General features: G+C 38.1%; 1 protein-coding gene across 2 annotated transcripts in view; it reads left to right on the top strand.

The window, feature by feature from the left end:
* The first annotated feature begins 686 nt into the window (after positions 1 to 686).
* Positions 687 to 19,384, top strand: part of LOC109406368 (sodium-dependent nutrient amino acid transporter 1) — a 56,720-nt gene continuing 38,022 nt past the window's right edge. Inside the window, exon 1 of one of the 2 annotated variants that reach the window (XM_029858338.2) lies at positions 687 to 957. In XM_029858338.2, coding sequence (XP_029714198.2) covers positions 871 to 957 — 87 coding nt within the window. In that variant the 5' untranslated portion in view covers positions 687 to 870. The remainder of the gene's footprint in view (positions 958 to 19,384) is intronic. The other variant, XM_029858337.2, reaches the window with a different exon arrangement.

The raw sequence follows: 19,384 nt of genomic DNA, 5'->3' as shown, positions 1-19,384 counted from the left end.
CACTGATTTTATTAATATTTTTTATCTTTCTGTGAAATGCTAGAAACTTTGCGGTCGGCTATGCTATGCCATGCTATGCTATTTTGTGGGTCTGCAGTAATTTCACGATGATCATCTTTATGGTCAAAATACTATTTCTCCTTTTTCTGAAATCCTGCCGATTCTCAATCGATCCAGGATTGATTGACTTTCTTGAGCATAGGGTAGAGTATCTCGTGTAGCAGATATGCGAAAGAAAAAAGGTCAATTGGCAAGGAAAGCTCTCAGTTGATAAGTGTGGAAGTGCTCACGGAAAGCTGAGAAGTTGGCTCTGTTCCAGTTGGGACGTAACGCCAGGAAGAAAAAGCATAATCGAAACACTCCCAATAAACTAATAACATTAATAACGATTCTAAGCATTGTTACAAAACATCCATCCTGTTATAAACCGCTGTTATCGATTATTCTACGAAAATAACGTGAATGTGTTTTCACTTATCTTTGCCAAGTGCTCTTGACATCGTCCGGACCTTTACCGAAACGCAGTGAAAAAGATATCTACAGACAGATTCGCCTTGACTCCCAAGTTTGTCAAAACAGGTAAATAACGCTATTATACTGCTTAAACTGCTTAATAGCCACAATTCGCTAGTTAAACATTTAGAACACTATAAAATTTATCATTTGTACATTGATAAGATCGCCGTGAAAAGGCATCGAGGTGCACGTCTCGTCATTCACAATCAATCTTTCTTCAGTATCAGAAGTAGTGTCAGCCGTTACCAGCCTTGTCTCTAAATGTGGTGTTTCTATGGCAACATTTTGTATAATATTGTCTGCTAAGTTCATTTGTTACGAAACGAAAAGGATCACAACAAAAATAGCTTAACCATGCCCGAGATAGCTACTATATCTTACCCAGTGTCCGAGAAAAATCATGAAGCTAGTGCTAATGGCAATGTCAACGATTTAAGCCAGGTAGTGAAATTTACCAACTGTTAATACTTATGAACAACGTTTTCAATTTGCTAAGTTGATGAATACGTAATTTGATGAATGCTGTGCCATTATGTTTGGATTTACTCAGGCTTTTGGTAACGTTCAAAACAAAGACAGGAGAAAGGCAACTAGGTTCCTCGGTCTAGCCAAGGACGTTGTCGTTTTGGAAATTTAAAGTGTTACTCCTAGGACTTAAATTATGTGTACTCTGCAAGAAGTGGGAAATAGTGATTAAAACAAAAAAAACTTCAAGTCAAGAAAGTTCTCGTAGACATTCTTCCAACAGTGTTTATACACTCTATGAAAAAGTTATTCTAAAATGAGCAAGATTCACACAAATCTGAGCTAAAAGGGAACAGCTCAAAAAATGAGTAAATTGCATTTTCAGCGCTGGCCCAAGCGCGAAAATCATATCATTTTAAGCCGTATAATATTCTAGACATTATCAAAAATATTGCAAAAACAAACTGATGATATTTTCGCACTTATGGGTAGTACGCAGATCGCAAGAAATTTCTTGGCCTATCTCGATGCGTGGAAAATTCAGGCAAGGAATCGTTCAAGAAATGAGAAAGCGTCGCTTTATTTCGGATCCTAGTACGGAACTGAAACAAAACGTCAAATCAAATGGGGCTTGCTGTGTTAAATTTCTTGGCCATTCCAGTCACGCAAAAATAATGCATTGAACGAAAATTACTTGAGCGATTCCTTAACTCATTTTTTGTGTTGTCCCATTAGAGCTCGAAATTACGGCCATGCGCAATTTGTGTCACGCTTTCAGGGGGGGGGGGGTTGGTTGGGTTTGCATAACGTGACGACCCATACAAAAAAATTTGAGGCTCATACAAAAAGTGTGACATAGGGGGGAGAGGGGGGGTTGAAAAAGGTTGATTTTTGCGTGACATAATGTGTGTATTACCCCTTACCGTGTATTGCGATCCTCTGTTATTGAGCATTGCAAGGATTTCTCGACGATCGTACAAATGTTCAATCTTTGAAAGCAAAATGTTCACACATCCAACAACAAAGGAAACAGCGCGTAAGGGTACACACTAAGATTCAGATGTTCCAGCTCAGTAATTTTTTCACTGAGTTCAGTATTTTTTCCATCTTTTTACTGAGTTTTCAACAGCAGATTTATTTCGGTACACTTGCTAATCGTATTTACCGTTCACCAGTAACGATATTTACCGTGCTTCAGTAACTTTTGACAGTTTGTGAGCTGAGCTCGGTAACTCATTTACAGAATATCCGCAAAATAAATAAACCGAGCGTACCGAGTTAAATCTGCTGTTGAGAACTCAGTAAAAAGATGGGGAAAATACCGAGCTGATCTTAGTGTGTACGGCCTGAGTGGACGCGTGACGCGTCACGCGACGCGACGCGGATTTCCCATACGATTTGACAGCTTCTTATTATTGATTGCTATTCCTTTGCGTGTAATTTTCCGCGCCGCGCCGCGTGACGCGTCCACTCTGGCCGGCACCTAAACAAACCGATTAATCGAAACACCAAATACGCACCCGCTACAGAAAAACTGTAGCGGCGACTTCAACCAATGTATGCTGAAACCGGTGTGAACATTTTGTGGTGGGACAATTTTATTTGCCTGTGCGTCGTATTTGCCGCAAGATCGTCAATAATTTTTCATTCATAAAATAAGTGTTCAACTCGACACTGCTTTTTCATTAGGACCTAACTGACATTTTCAAATTCTCTTCATCGATCCTCTCTTTGTGTTATTAAAGAATGTATATTGAGATTTCCAAAGAATTTTTGGTTGAAATGCGAAGAAGACGACTACATCTTGCTAAAGAAACAAAAAGAATAATGATTTCATTTGTTTTGATCAAGTTATTAGCGAAAGAGAGAGTCGATGAAGAGAAATCGATCAAGTCAGTTAGGCCCTTATGAAAAATCATTGTCAGTTACTGATCCGGAACGTCTCGTAAAATTTATTTACAATATCTAAATGATTTGTGCAATAAAAAGTTCAAACCATTCTAGATCTATATCTCGCGATATCATACGAGCGTATCTGCCAGCAATAATCAATTTGTCATCATCGATTTTTTTTTTCGAATCATTCTGGGAATGATCTCTGAGGATTTTGTTGAAGAACAACTTGAAGAACAATCGAAAATTATTAAAAGGGTTTTTAACCAAAAAAAAGGTGAGAAAAAATCGATTCTAATCGAGACTAAATTTGATGATGCTGAATCTGATAAAAGGATTCGGAAATCTTACAGCTGGTGTATTTCGTATGTAAATAATAAACTCAAGATCCATTAACAGCAAAATAATCCGCAGGTAAAGGTAGGAAATTTCGCTAAAAATCGTTTGATTTTCGAAAAAAATATAATTATTTAAACAATTAGGGAAGTGGAACCATCTTGGCAGAGGTCCTATTTAGGGCACTTTTCTGCTATAACTTAGCCAACTCTAAACCAATTGACACAATTTTTGGAACGCGATGAGATACACTGTGGTGCATAATTGATCGGACAAACGCCGATTTTCATACAAAATGGCCAAGTTTGAGATGCTGTAACTATGGTTTGCTTTGGTGGATTGAGCTCAATTTTTGACACGGAACTACGAATATGCTGAATTTTGTGTATACAAAGTATAAAATGTTTTCGTTCACAGGTCTGGGCGTGACAAGGCGTTGAAAATATTGCAGAAGTGATCGGACAGCGGTACCCCTTTGATTTACATGCGTGCCGCTGTCCGATCACTTTTACAATATTTTCAACGTCTTGCCACGCCCAGACCTGTGAACGAAAACATTTTATCCTTTGTATACACAAAATTCAGCATATTCGAAGTTCCGTGTCAAAAATTGAGCTCAATCCACCAAAGCAAACCATAGTTACAGCATCTCAAACTTGGCCATTTTGTATGAAAATCGGCGTTTGTCCGATCAATTATGCACCACAGTGTACGTATAAAGGGTGAGTCGTTAATTATTGTGCCACCCTACCTTCAACTAATTCGCAAATTGTCTACAGTTAATGAAATGAAACCAAATTTTTACAGTAGTTTAGTATATGTATGTACACTGATAAAATACTTTCGTAAAAGCTCAACGAATATGCTTCGTAAAACCAGTTTTCGTAAATTGAAAGCAATTTGCGTAAAATGTACGGTCCATTCGTACCACCACGCTGAAACAGTACAAATGAAGTTGTATCATGTACGAAATCACGAATCCGACAGACGCTAAGCTTGCTCATTCGTAGATTTTAGCTCCCGCTTTGTAGAATGAAACAAAATAAACAAATGTCAAACGTTTTTTACTAACCATGCGTAAAAAGAAAATTTCGCTTCGTAGAATGCAACAACGCTTTGCAGTCATCACAGATGTTTGAGTGGAGCGCAGCAAAGCAACCTGTTTTCATGTGCATATGACGGTGCGTGTGCGAGAAGAGGAAAGGAAGCATGCTCTCAGTTAAAAGTAAAAGTTATTTATAAATTGAATCAGAGTAGAAAGCGTTCTGGTTGTTTCCGAACGGTTTCAACAAGCGCCTACAGATGGATGTCTAGCACTGGTAGGTATCAATCAGAAGATACGTGCTCGGAGCCTGTGAAAACCAAGCTGATATGCGTTTGCTTTTTTTTTTTCAATATGATTTATGTCGGTCCGACAAAAAAAGAGACAGAAAAAATCTGTGTTATTGTGTCGGAGTGATTTTTTTTACGAAACGAACTCAGGCACACTACGAATCTTTTCGTTGCAGAAAACAACGAATGGCATTCGTAAACCGGACGAGCGATTTCGTACAATACAACAAAATATTTTTTCAGTGTATTTCAACTATTGGTATAGGTTCAAATTTAGGATGCGTTTAAGTGAAATTCACGACATTTTCAATTAACGCCCTCCATGTGGACATGTTCAGGCTCCACTTGAAACAAATAATTAAAGCTCTCTGGTTTGTTTATGCGCGCATCGTGCCTGGTTTTCACCCAGCTCCAAGCTTATGTTTCACTGACAACCGTTCCTGAAGCCTATTGATGAACATTAAGATGATCCCATAATGTATAATCATGGCGCATGGTCCAAGGCGCGATACCATGATTTTTTTATTTTTGCATGTGATTATACAACATCTTTTTTAGAACTGTTAGCTAAATTTATTTTGTATCGACCGGAAACTCACTGATAACTTCTCAATTCATTAGGCTGACACAAATTTCGATTTTCTCTTATATCAACACCCCCCCTTGGAAATTCTTAGACAGATTTCGACATTTTAAGGGAGGAAACAAAAAAAAATGATTAAAAAATTTAAAAATTTTAAAGTGAAATTAGAGTTGTCGAGAAAATTTCTTAACAAATCCGATGAGTTTGACGATTTTGCCTAATTGTTTGGGTAATTTTTCATCAAATTCATTTATTATTTATCATGCCCCCCTTGACGAGTCAACGAGCAAAGTGTCAAAATAGGAAAACGAGATTTGTTCCGGCCTTATATGTAAACAATAGACTATAAGGAGAAACTGTGCAAAATTTGGTTGATTTTGGTGAAGTATATAGGAAAAAAGTTACGTTAGTTTGAAAATGGCACAATAATTATCGACTCACCCTTTAGTATCTAGCCGTGTACTAAATTTCAAGTCAATTGGTTTGGGCGCAGACAGACGTTCTAGCTCGAACAAATTTATTCAAATTTTCTATGTAAATTTTCACTAGCGACACCTAGGCAACCGATTGCCACAGTGCAGTCGCGTGCAGTTGACAGTTTGAGAAACCACGTGCTTCCAGCCGCTTACTTACCACCCAATTCACCACCCACCGAAAAATAAAATCAAAACAAACACTGTCAAAACCATTCCTACATCTGCGTCACATTCACAAAGATTTCCCAATGCGAGTGAAGTTCATCCAAATGCAGTTTTATTCAAGCAAATCTATGTAAAATAAAAGTAATAATAAGTACAATATTTTACAAGAGTCCTGCGCTAATTTGTGCAAAAGATTTTAGACATTAAATAAAAGTCATTTACTCTGCACAAATTATGTGGAAACATTATTAGCGTGCAACACGTGCGGTCTTTTCCTGCCATCCGGCTGGAAGACGACCGTGGTGACAGTTGTTGGTCGCAACGCATATGTGAGGCAGCGATTGGATATGAACGTCGCTAACGCCATCTGTTCGCTGATTGCCACTTGGCAATTTGTGGCGGCCATGTTTTTTACACAAGCTGCTGAGTCAAACTTGAACGTCTGTCTGCGGTTTGGGATTGACTGAGTTATAACGAAGAGTGCCCAAAGTATATAAGTTTCTATTCCTTAATAAACGAGTGGGAGCAGAGAAATTCAAATTTTCCAATATTGTGGGGGAGCATATTCTATTTGATATAACATAATTTATAAAAGCAATCATGGCAAAATCTCTTCGATTTTCGAGGCTATCTAAATGAATCAACATGCTCCGTGCCGCATATGATGGTAGCGGTAAGTGAGCCCAGCCTAGTTTGCTTAAAGCAAACAACAAAAACTGTTTTTGGATCGACTCTATCCGGTTAATGTGTGCAACCTGATATGGAGCCCAAACAACACTACAATATTCTAGAAGAGGTCTTACGTATGTCACATATAGTGTTTTAATTGTATAAGGATCATTAAAATTAAAACTAAATCGTTTGATGAACCCAAGCATGTTACTTGCTTTATATGTAATACTGTTATAATGATCAACAAAAGTTAGTTTCGAGTCCAGAATAACGCCTAGATCTCTTACCAGATTACGCCTTTCAACAATTTTCTCACCTAGAGTTACCACTTTATGAGTTATGTTTAATTTTCTCGTGAATGTAATTGAATTGCATTTTTTAACGTTAAGTTCCAACAGATTTTTGCTACACCAGCTGAAGAAAACATCAATTTCATTTTGAAATATTTCGAGATCAGATGCTTTACGTATCTCCATGAAAAGTTTCATATCGTTTCCAGGGTACGAAAAACGGATCACGCCGAAAAACAAACGCTTTGTCCTAAGCGGTGCATGTCGGCAACAAAGCCGCTCCGCAACAAACGTATGTCATGCGATGAGAGCAATATAACAAACATCGCTTGCCGTGCGTGTGCCGATATTCCGGTTTTTCTGCTGAGATTTTCAACCCACATCATCGAATTCATAAGCATTTGGACGAATTACGACTCTTGCAAACCTCAGAGTCGAGTTTCAGTTGTAAAACAATGCGAAAATCACGATGTGAATAGAACGAGACAAATATTCCTACCGTTTTTGTTGTGAACAAACTCGGAAGCGATTTTGTCATTATCTGCTAACAAAAAAACAAAGCGTTGTTGCCGTGCCTTCTTTGTTGCCTATTTTTCGCTTGCGGTGCCACATTCTGCGTACACTGATCGTTTCATATCATCATACAATCTTCAAGATTAATCACATTATTGATTTTCGGCAAAAAATCTTGCACGTGGATCCACTTTACCCTGCTGATCAACTTTCCCCCAGATTACGGTAAACAAATATGGCTAAATTTCCTTAACATAAAAATGAGCATAAAAATGAAGGCTTAAATTACTGTTTTTCAAAACACTAAATTTTTTTTTAATTTTTCAATTTTGGTTGACTAAAGCCTGCGCACTTTAGAATCGGTACACTATCAACCGGCTGCATATCAGAAACGGTTTGACCTAGAAAAAAATGTTGTAAGAAGCAAATGAAGCTTATTTATTGTATTTTGAAAATATGAAAAATTGAGTTTTTATTTCTTTAAAATGTAATTTTGATATGATTGTGAAATTCAGGCCATTTTATTTTGCACAACAAATGATCGTCAACATTTGCAAATTTCACAGCATACGGGCTGGTATTTCCACAAGAAACAAAATTATATTCATCAAAGATATGCTCAAAACAAGTTACGACATTAAACTCTTGACAAACATGATTCACAAGACCATAAAAAACTTAAAACCTTATTGTCCATTCACGCTATATTCAAAGCTTAATTTTACCCATTTTTTTTTATGAAAAAATATATCCTGGGAATGTTTTTTGGATCTACAATCCCTAATTCAAGTGGCCTAACATACAGTATGCGGCAGGAAAAAATGCGAGAGTGTTTTTCAACTTCAACCCTCGTTTTCGTCCATTTGACGTCAACCAATCTATGTTTCAATGTTCCATGATCTCTAATAGGCAAATTTTCTGAACAGTTTATTAATTTTTTTCCCATTTTGGTCACTAACCTTTACAGGGCGGCGCCCGAAGCTGAAGACAATCAGAATTTTCAAACCGCAGAATAGCACACAGGTCGCTAAATTACGTATCTGATAAAACAAAAATTTTAATTTTCTCTACAATATCATCAAATATATGTACTTATTTATTTTAGCATGTGAAACTACATGGCTCTGGATCAGTGTGGTCTGGTTGTTCATCGAATTTAAGCTAATTTTCTTACTGTTACAGTCATTTTGTTTAATGACCATTGGGCGCGCAGTTTATTGATACCCGCTTATTAGGCTTACATTATCACATGTTAAACATCAAATATGTTTATTTTTATTTTGCAGTGCTAGAATATAGACATGGACTGATACACTGTATAGAAAAAATAGTCATATATATCCCATATTTAGCGTGTAATAGTGCCTTGAACTTTTCGCATTTTTTCCTGCCGCACCTTGTTATTCATATCGAAACCTGGTTAATTTTTGGAATTATTAGCAGTTTTTGTTCACAGTAAGGCTAAATCCTCCTTATAAGCCTAAAATTTGATAGTTTTCATGTATGAAACACTTAAAGTCATACAGATTATGAAACTATATATGTAATTCTATGATCACAAATAAAAACAAATCCCGAGTAGATTCAGTTTTATTAAAGAATCGTTCACGCCATCAAAACACATCCAATGAATTTCGTCAGCAATCGTCCATGCAGCTTGCGAGCCATGATTATTCAAATTGTTCTGCGTCAAATCATTGGTTTCTTGTATACCAATACTACAGGGGGTGGCCAAAATGTTTGGGATAGGCAACTTTTTTTTCTCTCACAAAAAAAATCAACATGCTATAACTTTTCATTGAGTGCATCAAGAAATCTCAAATTTTGACTGTTTGTCAACCTATTATATGTGCATCATTGGTGCAAATTTGGGCTCGATTGAATAATGTTTCGCAAAGTTAGAACCGTTCGGGTAAAACACTATTTTTTAGACAACTCATTTTTGAGCTGTCATATCTCGGAAACCAGTGAACCGAATTGAATGAAATTTTGAACGTACACTAACACTATGTAAACGCTTCACGAACTATTAAAACATAGGTACTTTTTAAACGTTGATTTTTTGATGCACTCTATGAACAGTTACAGCATGTTGATTTTTTGTGGGAGAAAAAAAGGTGCCAATCCCAAACATTTTGGCCATCCCCTGTATTTGTAGTATCCTGCCCGTATGCGTATTTGCCGAACTAAAGTTTATGCGAAAACAGTGTTTTTTACCTGAAATATCTATGCAAGCCTTTGATTTTCCATAAAACCCTTCGTAGGCTTACCATAGCTATATTGGAAATTTAAAAACACCCATGGAATATTTTACCTCCCTTAATCAACAATCATTATACCTACAACGATTCTTTACAGCGAAATTGATGGGTTTGATAACTATGTATTCCGACACAAATCTTGAATCTGACGATAATTGGTTTTTGCTCAATTTGTGCAGAAAAAAACTGGCACTCTTTACGAATTCAGATCTATAGTTCATCTAAAAAAATAAAATAGCAAATTTTATATTTTTCCTACAAACTACATAAGCATAGATAAGCTTCAATTGCTTCTAACAACATTTTTTTTTTCAAGTGATACCGTTTTTGATCTGCCGCCGGTTGAAAGTGTACCGATTCTAAAGTGCGCAGGCTTTATGCCCAACTAAAAATCACACATTTTACAAGCACTTTTATGACGAATTAATTAAGCATACATACATTTATTTATTCAACATCACATTTAAGACAAGACATAATCAACAATAGTACGCCACAATACTCGATTTGTGGCTGCTGCTCTCCATCCTTGGTCGCGCCCAATGCTCGCCAGGTCACGCTCCAGCTGGTCCGCCCATCTTGCTCTCTGCGCTCCACGCCCTCTTGTGTCAACCGGATCAGTTGCAAACACCAACTTTGCAGGGTTGTTATCCGGCATTCTTGCAACATGCCCTGCCCACCGTATCCTTCCGGCTTTGGCTACCTTCTGGATGCTGGGTTCGCCGTTAAGTGCAGCCAGCTCGTAGTTCATTATTCTCCGCCACACACCGTTCTCCAGCATACCACCGAAGATCGTCCTTAGCACGCGTCGCTCGAAAACTCCGAGTGCTTGCAGGTCCTCCTCGAGCATGGTCCATGTTTCGTGTCCGTAGAGGGCCACCGGTCTTATTAGCGTTTTGTACATGGTACATTTGATGCGTGGATGAATCTTTTACGACCGCAGTTTCTTCTGGAGCCCGTAGTAAGCCCGACTTCCGCTGAAGATGCGCCTCCGAATTTCACGACTCACGTTGTTGTCAGCCGTCAGTAAGGATCCAAGGTAGACAAATTCTTCCACCACCTCGAATGTATCCCCGTATATCGTATCATTACTACCCAGACGGATCCGGTCGTGTTCGGATCTGCCTACCAGCATGTACTTTGTGAGCGTTTGTGCGCCATCAAGCATGGGTGTTTTGCGCTTATCCCGTGCGCGTTTCGAGCACAGAACACTGTGAGCTAAAACGCGCTTATGGCTCTGTTTTGGGTGCAGAAGGGTTCGCTCGCTTTGCTGGTCTTAATGGTCGACCAGCAAAGCGAGCGGAGGGGACAGTTTTGAAACACCACTGTCACGTCGGTTCGTCGGTGCTGGCGTCGTCGTTTCCTCCGTTGCCATGGTCTGCCGTGCCTACGTTCTCCACGTCATTCAGGTGCTGATCGAAGTGCTGTTTCCATCTTTCGATCACCTCACATTCGTCCGTCGAAAGGCTTCCGTCTTTATCCCTCCATAAATTTCGGCTCGCTTTCCGCTTCTGTTTGTAACGTTCCACGTTCTGTCGGGTCATTTGCTGCAGCATTACCGCCCTTGCTGCGTTCTTCTCCTCCAAAACCGTTCTGCACTTTTCGTCGAACCATTCGTTTCGTCGATTCCGTTCCACGTACCCGATGGCTGCTTTCACTGTAATCCAGCAGTCCTCTAGAGGGGCCTCATCGAGCTCGCCCTTGTCTGGCAACGCGGCCTCGAAATTCTGCGCGTATGCTGAAGCGACATCCGATTGTTTCAGTCGTTCTAGGTTGTACCGTGGCGTTCGCCGGTACCGTACATTGTTGATGAAGGAGAGTTTTGGGCGCAGTTTGACCATCACCAGATAGTGGTCGGAGTCGATGTTGGAGCCACGATAGGTCCTGACGTCGATAATGTCGGAGAAGTGCCGTCCATCAATCAGAACGTGGTCGATTCGACATTCCGTCTGCTGTGGTGATCTCCAGGTGTAACGATAAGGGAGGCTGTGTTGGAAAAGGTGCTACGTATGGCCATATTTTTGGAGGCGGCGAAATCAATGATTCGTAGTCCGTTCTCGTTCGTTTGCTGGTGGACGCTGAACTTACTAATCGTCGGTCTGCATTCCTCCTCCTGGCCTACCTGACGACGTGGCAGCGATCGTACTCGCGTTTGAGCTGCACGTAAAATGCGTCCTTGTCATCATCACTGCAGTGCTTCCGGAGCGTGGGCTGCGCACGTTTATTATGCTGAAGTTGAAGAATCGGCCCTTCATCCTCAACTTGCACATTCTTTCGTCGATCGGCCACCAACCAATCACGCGCATCTGCATATTACCCATCACGATGAATGCTGTTTCCAGCTTGCATGTGTTGGCGCAGCTCTGATAGATGGCATGATTACCACTGAACGTTCTCACCATGGATCCTGTCCAATACACCTCCTGCAGCGCTACGATGTCAAACCCGTGGTCCTTCAGTAGATCGGCGAGTATGCGGGTGCTCCCAATGAAGTTGAGAGATCGGCAGCTCCACGTACCGACTTTCCAATCCTTTTTGTTCGCTGGGGTCATTGCCGTTGGTCTCGGTTCGCATTATTCTGTAGCTGCTTTCCGTTACAATGTTTTTTTACGGCTGGCTCTCAGGGCCTGACACCAACCCCCTACATACCGGAAGACCATAGTGCACAGTTTAGCTTAGAGTTCTTCCCTGGCACTCGAACGTAGATCAGCCGCCCCAAACATGGGGATCAGACGCTGTTGTGAGCCGCTTCTCCTGGAGAACAGACGCTCAGGTTTGCCAAAGCAAACCCACCCCCACCCCTCCCTGTCAGCCTTCGACCAAAGTTCCCACCGGGGTTGGTTACCCGATCTTCCCTAAGGTTGCTCATAGTTTCCGGTCGGTACCACGAGGAGGTAGGGATAGAAGTTGTTGGGCAGAGGAGAATTTCTCAGCATACCCAAGAAACAGAACTAGTTGAATAACAGTTTCTTAAACTAAAGTTTGTTCAAGAGTTATTTTTGTTCCACTCCTGTACCGCTAAAATGTTTGTTGGGTACCCAGCTGCCGTGCATGATGCTGAATAAGATTAGGATAATTTTTAGACAAAACCTTTGTTCGGATTTTGTTCACACAAATGAGGAGAAATTATAAAGCGTAATGTTTTGCAACAACTGAACTTTTTGTTGTTAACTGTTAACTTCTTTCTGGCTTGCAGTCTTGTATGTTGGCTCACGAAACAATTATTTTTGCTCCAACGTTTCGATCCCGGTTTGGATCTTCATCAGCGGATCTGAATATGTATTTGAAAAGGGGTACATTGAACATAAAACATTGAACATAAAAGTGTTGATAACATAGAGGAAAGAAAAAAAAATCAAAAACCTGCACTTACAAAAAATTATTCGTCACTGTCCATAAACTTTTAGCCTGTACTGTTGTCTGTGCATGTCGGGAAAAGTCCTATGAAAAATTACTCATTTAAGCTGTCTATCTTGTGGTTTGTGTCTGAAATTCAACTTACGGTATGGTATTCTAGTACTTCACGTCGATACGCCTCCACTCTACTATGTTTTCACCCACTATTTCACTAAATCACTTCTCACTCGTCAATGTTCACCTATTTCTCTTGATCGTCTTCTATCTTATAAAATGGTTTCTCTGTATTCCTTATATCTGTGTTGTGTTTGTATCTGATTCATTTCTACTGTTTCTGTTTTTGTGTGACAACCTTTTCAGTGTGTGCATTATACCTGTATAGCATGTGTTTAAACCTTCTACATCTGTACGTTTGTTTATGTTTTGTGTTGACATGATATGACAAATTTCTAGGATGGGTAGTCTACTTGTTCTTAAACTAGAATCTAAAATGTTAGCATTTTGCAGATCAAATCTATGTCCCGTTATTATGCAGTGGTTCATCATCGCGGTTCTCTCCTTCAAATTACCTAACTTATTTAGCCTATCTGAAGTGTTTTCAATTTTCATCGTCTTGTCAAGGAGGTTTACGTCTGATTTGTGTCCATATATTCGTGTCTGTAGTTTATTAGTTGTCATACCGACGTATTTCGCATCGCATTGCTGACAACTAATACTATAAATGACATTGTTTTTCTGGTACGTGTCTGTCCTCCCTTTCATAGCTCTATACATCGGGGCCACTGTGTAATTGTTGTAGTGAACAACATTCACATTGCTGTACTCATCAGATCGGCGTATGTATTTCGCGATCTGTTGAGACAGTCCTTCGATATACGGGATTGATTTGTAAATTTTGTTATTCTCCGTAGTCGTTGGAACTTGTGAAGCTGTAGGTGTAGGTGTTAGAGATGTTCTGCTAGGGTTTCCTCGGTTGGTCAGTCTGTTGATCAGCGAGATCGGATAGTCGTTGAGTCGCAGTATCCTCGTCACTATCATGTTTCTTTCCTGCTGTGTTCTGCTCGTTGAGAGGGTGTTTACTTTCTTGATGACGTTGTCACCTGTACTTGCAGAAATCACAACCGGAATGCTTCTCGATACAGTTCTGCCCAACCTTGATGTAGTCATTCATGTATTGAAGAAGTACGTCGATGATTTCTTCCTGGTGTTGCCTGCCAATGAAGTAGAGAGGGTTCTGCAAGCTTTCAACGATTTCCATCCGAAGCTTCAATTCACTGTCGAACATGAAGAGGATCGCAAACTACCGTTCCTGGATATGGTTGTCGTTCGACCCGAAGACCAGCCCTTCACCACCGATTGGTATATGAAACCAATAGCATCAGGCAGAATACTCAACTTTCACTCGATACACCCGATGCACCTGAAAATAAACGTAGCATGCAACGTCATCAAGAAAGTAAACACCCTCTCAACGAGCAGAACACAGCAGGAAAGAAACATGATAGTGACGAGGATACTGCGACTCAACGACTATCCGATCTCGCTGATCAACAGACTGACCAACCGAGGAAACCCTAGCAGAACATCTCTAACACCTACACCTACAGCTTCACAAGTTCCAACGACTACGGAGAATAACAAAATTCACAAATCGATCCCGTATATCGAAGGACTGTCTCAACAGATCGCGAAATACATACGCCGATCTGATGAGTACAGCAATGTGAATGTTGTTCACTACAACAATTACACAGTGGCCCCGATGTATAGAGCTATGAAAGGGAGGACAGACACGTACCAGAAAAACAATGTCATTTATAGTATTAGTTGTCAACAATGCGATGCGAAATACGTCGGTATGACAACTAATAAACTACAGACACGAATATATGGACACAAATCAGACGTAAACCTCCTTGACAAGACGATGAAAATTGAAAACACTTCAGATAGGCTAAATAAGTTAGGTAATTTGAAGGAGCGAATCGCGATGCTGAACCACTGCATAATAACGGGACATAGATTTGATCTGCAAAATGCTAACATTTTAGATTCTAGTTTAAGAACAAGTAGACTACCCATCCTAGAAATTTGTCATATCATGTCAACACAAAACATAAACAAACGTACAGATGTACAGGGTGCGGCAGGAAAAAATGCGAAAAGTTCAAGGCACTATTACACGCTAAATATGGGATATATATGACTATTTTTTTGACAGTGTATCAGTCAATGTCTATATTCTAGCACTGAAAAATAAAAATGAACATATTTGATGTTTAACATGGGATAATGTAGGCCTAATAAGCGGATATCAATAAACTGCGCGCCCAATGGTCATTAAACAAAATGACTATAACAGTAACAAAATTAGCTCAAATTCGATGAACAACCAGACCACACTGATCCAGAGCCATGTAGTTTCACATACCAGATGGAATAAGTACATATATTTGATGATATTGTAGAGAAAATCAAAAATTTTGTTTTATCAGATGCGAAATTTGGTAAAAGGTTATTGCGGTCATAATAATTATAAAATGCACCATAGGAAAATGAAAATGCACCATAAATAATTAAGCAATGTACCGATAAAATGCATAGCTTTCTCCATAAATAAATAGAATTGTTCCATAATAAATTAAAAATGTAGCGGTAAACCAAAAAAATTTCTAGTTAAAAATGAAACATTGTATCAATAAAAAAATAAATAAAACACCATAAACAAACTAGGTTGCTCCATAAAAAATAATAAAAACATCCATAAATAATTAACATTTGCTCCAAAGTAATACCATATTTGCTCCATAAAAAAATTAAATTGCACCATAAATATCATCAAATTGCACCATAAACAAATTGTAAATTTTACCTCAAACAATGCAAAATCTACAAAAATTAATCAAATTCTGCATCATTAGTAGTATTGCAACGGCTAGTATCACTGTATAAATATATAAATATATAAATATATGTTAAAATGTGGAAGTTGAAAGGCAATATTCTGCTCCTTCTGCCATGATAATCTAAAAAGAATCTAATAGAAATAACGTCAGTTGTTATCAGGATACTTAGTTTATTTTATATTTATTTAAAACATGGATTTATTGTTAATAATCGATGCAGATGTGAAGTAAGAGAACAAGAGTTGACCCTTTTTGATATTTTTTCCGATCAAATTGGAATCATCAATAAATGTATGTAAACTACAAGAATATGGTTAACCCTCTTTCAAAATGCGGATTCTTTAAATCCATGCGGCGTAGCCTGTGGATGCGTCGTAACTGTGTCGATTCGGTTCCAGGAAATCCACAGATCTAAGAATTTACCCGGTATAATGCAAACAGAGATGTTATCCCTTTTTTAAGTCCGACGAGCGTTAGCGAGTTCGAACAGCAAGCGATTATACGGTAAATTGCATCCATAGTTTTTCCATTTTTTAAGTCGTTCTGTCATAGATGTGTGCTTCGATATATGATTTCTGTATATTCTCTTTTTACTTTTCATATTACCATTTTCCAATCCACATCCTAAAGTACGATATGTCGTTAGACACTGCAGCAATGGTACAATTAGATTAAATTTATGTAGCTTTTACATTCTTTGTGGTAAAATTTACAATTTGTTTATGGTGCAAATTGATGATATTTATGGTGCAATTTAATTTTTTTATGGAGCAAATATGCTACAACTATGGAGCAAATGTTCATTATTTATGGATATTTTTACTATTTTTTATGGAGCAAACTTATTTGTTTATGGTATTTTATTTATTTTTTTATTGATACAATGTTTCATTTTTAACAAGAATTTTTTTTGGTTTACCGCTACATTTTTAATTTATTATGGAACGTTTCTATTTATTTATGGAGAATGCTGTGCATTTTATCGGTACATTGCTTAATTATTTATGGTGCATTTTGATTTTTCTATGGGGCATTTTCGTTTATCTATGGGTGCATTAAATAGGCTGCCGCGAAATTTAGCGACCTGTGTGATTTTCTGCGGTTTGAAAATTCTGGTTGTCTTCATCTTCAGGCGCCGCCCTGTAAAGGTTAGTGACCAAAATGGGAATTTTTTTAATTAACTTTTCAGAAAACTAGCCTATTATAGATCATGGAACGTTGAAACATAGATTGGTTAATGTCAAATGGACGAAAATGAGGTTTGAAGTTGAAAAACACTTTCGCATTTTTTCCTGCCGCATACTGTAGAAGGCTTAAACACATGCTATACAGGTATAATGCACACACTGAAAAGGTTGTCACACAAAAACAGAAACAGTAGAAATGAATCAGATACAAACACAACACAGATATAAGGAATACAGAGAAACCATTTTATAAGATAGAAGACGATCAAGAGAAATAGGTGAACATTGACGAGTGAGAAGTGATTTAGTGAAATAGTGGGTGAAAACATAGTAGAGTGGAGGCGTATCGACGTGAAGTACTAGAATACCATACCGTAAGTTGAATTTCAGACACAAACCACAAGATAGACAGCTTAAATGAGTAATTTTTCATAGGACTTTTCCCGACATGCACAGGTAACAGTACAGGCTAAAAGTTTATGGACAGTGACGAATATTTTTTTGTAAGTGCAGGTTTTTGAATTTTTTTTTCTTTCCTCTATGTTATCAACACTTTTATGTTCAATGTTTTATGTTCAATGTACCCCTTTTCAAATACATATTCAGATCCGCTGATGAAGATCCAAACCGGGATCGAAACGTTGGAGTAAAAATAATTGTTTCATGAGCCAACATACAAGACTGCAAGCCAGAAAGAAATTACCGCTGTAACTCTCTCAGTCGAAGAAATTCAAAAAGTTAACTGTTAACTGTTGTTGTTTGTTCGGTTTAACTGAATAGTAAACCCGACTAGAAAATTCTAACAAAAATATAACATTATTATAACAAACCCTGTTATATATAACTCATTGTGATATAATCAAGTTTTAATACCTTTGGGGTTTAAAAATATTATACAGTAGACGTTCGGTCGGTGCAAACGGTTTAACTGCAATGCTTTCTAACTGCAAGTCCGGTAAGTGCAACAAATTTGCAGTTATCGCACCGCTTTCCGTCAAAATGGTGCGCCAGGTTAGCCCGAATGAACAGTCGAATGAATTTTACGTTCATTTTACGTCAATTGATGGGTTGTTGACGCCAATCTGACGTTGCAGTTATCGAATTTTGTTCGCTAAGTGAAACGTAAACATGTTGCAGTTATCGAACGTCTACTGTATCTCAATTATATCATATTATGTTATAAATGTTGTTTAATAACTCATTGTGAAATAATTTAGTTTCAATTACTTGACATTAAGAAAATCATTTTGTACAATTGTATCAAAATATGATAGGAACTAGTTTTCTTGAAGCTTAAACTTCTATCATATTTTGTTATAATATTGATCAGATCATAACAAAATAGGTTAATATTTTGATTAGACCGGTGTACTTTTTGTTACAATTTTAGTTATTTTAACATCATCCTGCACCTAGTTTATAACATAATAAGTTATAGAAATTTTTTATGACATCATAACACAATGTGTTATAAACTTGATAGATTTTTCTAGTCGGGAAGCTGTTATTCAACTTAAGCAAAATGATTGAAAATAAATAAAATGTAAAAATTTTCAATTTTTGCGAGAGTTTATGATTGGCACTTATGCTGTGAACAACCATAGTGAAATAATTACTACACATAAATTTACCTAAATCAAGATTCGAACTCGAGACCAGAGTTGATGTACAACACGTGCTCTAGTCCCATGTACGGGAGCCGCATTGCAAGCAAGCTCCCAGGAGCACTTAACATTTTGAGACTTCAACTTGTGCGCCTCATTTTGCTCAAGATGTACCTCATGAGCTTTGTCTCATGCGCTGATTAAAACTGAAAATTTCATGACAAAAGCTTTCTAAACGAACGAGAATTGAAACCTTACCCGATTAGATGGGAAAATCAAAATTATTACATGTTGTGTTATTTTGTTACAATATTTTTTGTAGCAATGGTTGTTATGAAACATGTACCGTTAGTAGTTAAAATAACAAACAAAAATCTAACAAAACTCGTTCCACACACACATATAACAAATTGAGATACATATAATCATAACAATATTATATCAATTTTTGTTAGATTAAATTTGTGAAATCATTCTGTTATATTTTTCAGAAAAAAAATGTTACATATTTTGTTATAAATCTACGGAAAAAAGTTGTTGAGGTTCTTCGCTACCAAGAAGTTTTTTTTTTATCTGTAATAACGAGATTTTGACCCCTAGGCTAGTTCATCTCGGGACCCACGCCTTACTTCCCTTCCGAAGGAAGAACTCACATTTTGTGAGTTTGTCGGGAGTGGGATTCGATCCCAGGTCCTCAGCGTGATAGTCAAGTGTTCTAACCATCACACTAGGTCTGCTCCGACTAAGAAGTTGTTTTTCACCTTAGATACCAACAGCTCTCGCGACGCATGAGACGAGCTCTCCGAGAGCAATGCGCCCAACTTACAC

This window comes from Aedes albopictus, chromosome 1, assembly GCF_035046485.1.
Source record: "Aedes albopictus strain Foshan chromosome 1, AalbF5, whole genome shotgun sequence".
Lineage (NCBI taxonomy): Eukaryota > Metazoa > Arthropoda > Insecta > Diptera > Culicidae > Aedes > Aedes albopictus.
Note: the sequence above shows the minus strand (reverse complement) of the source record. Positions and strands in the feature narration are given on the sequence as shown.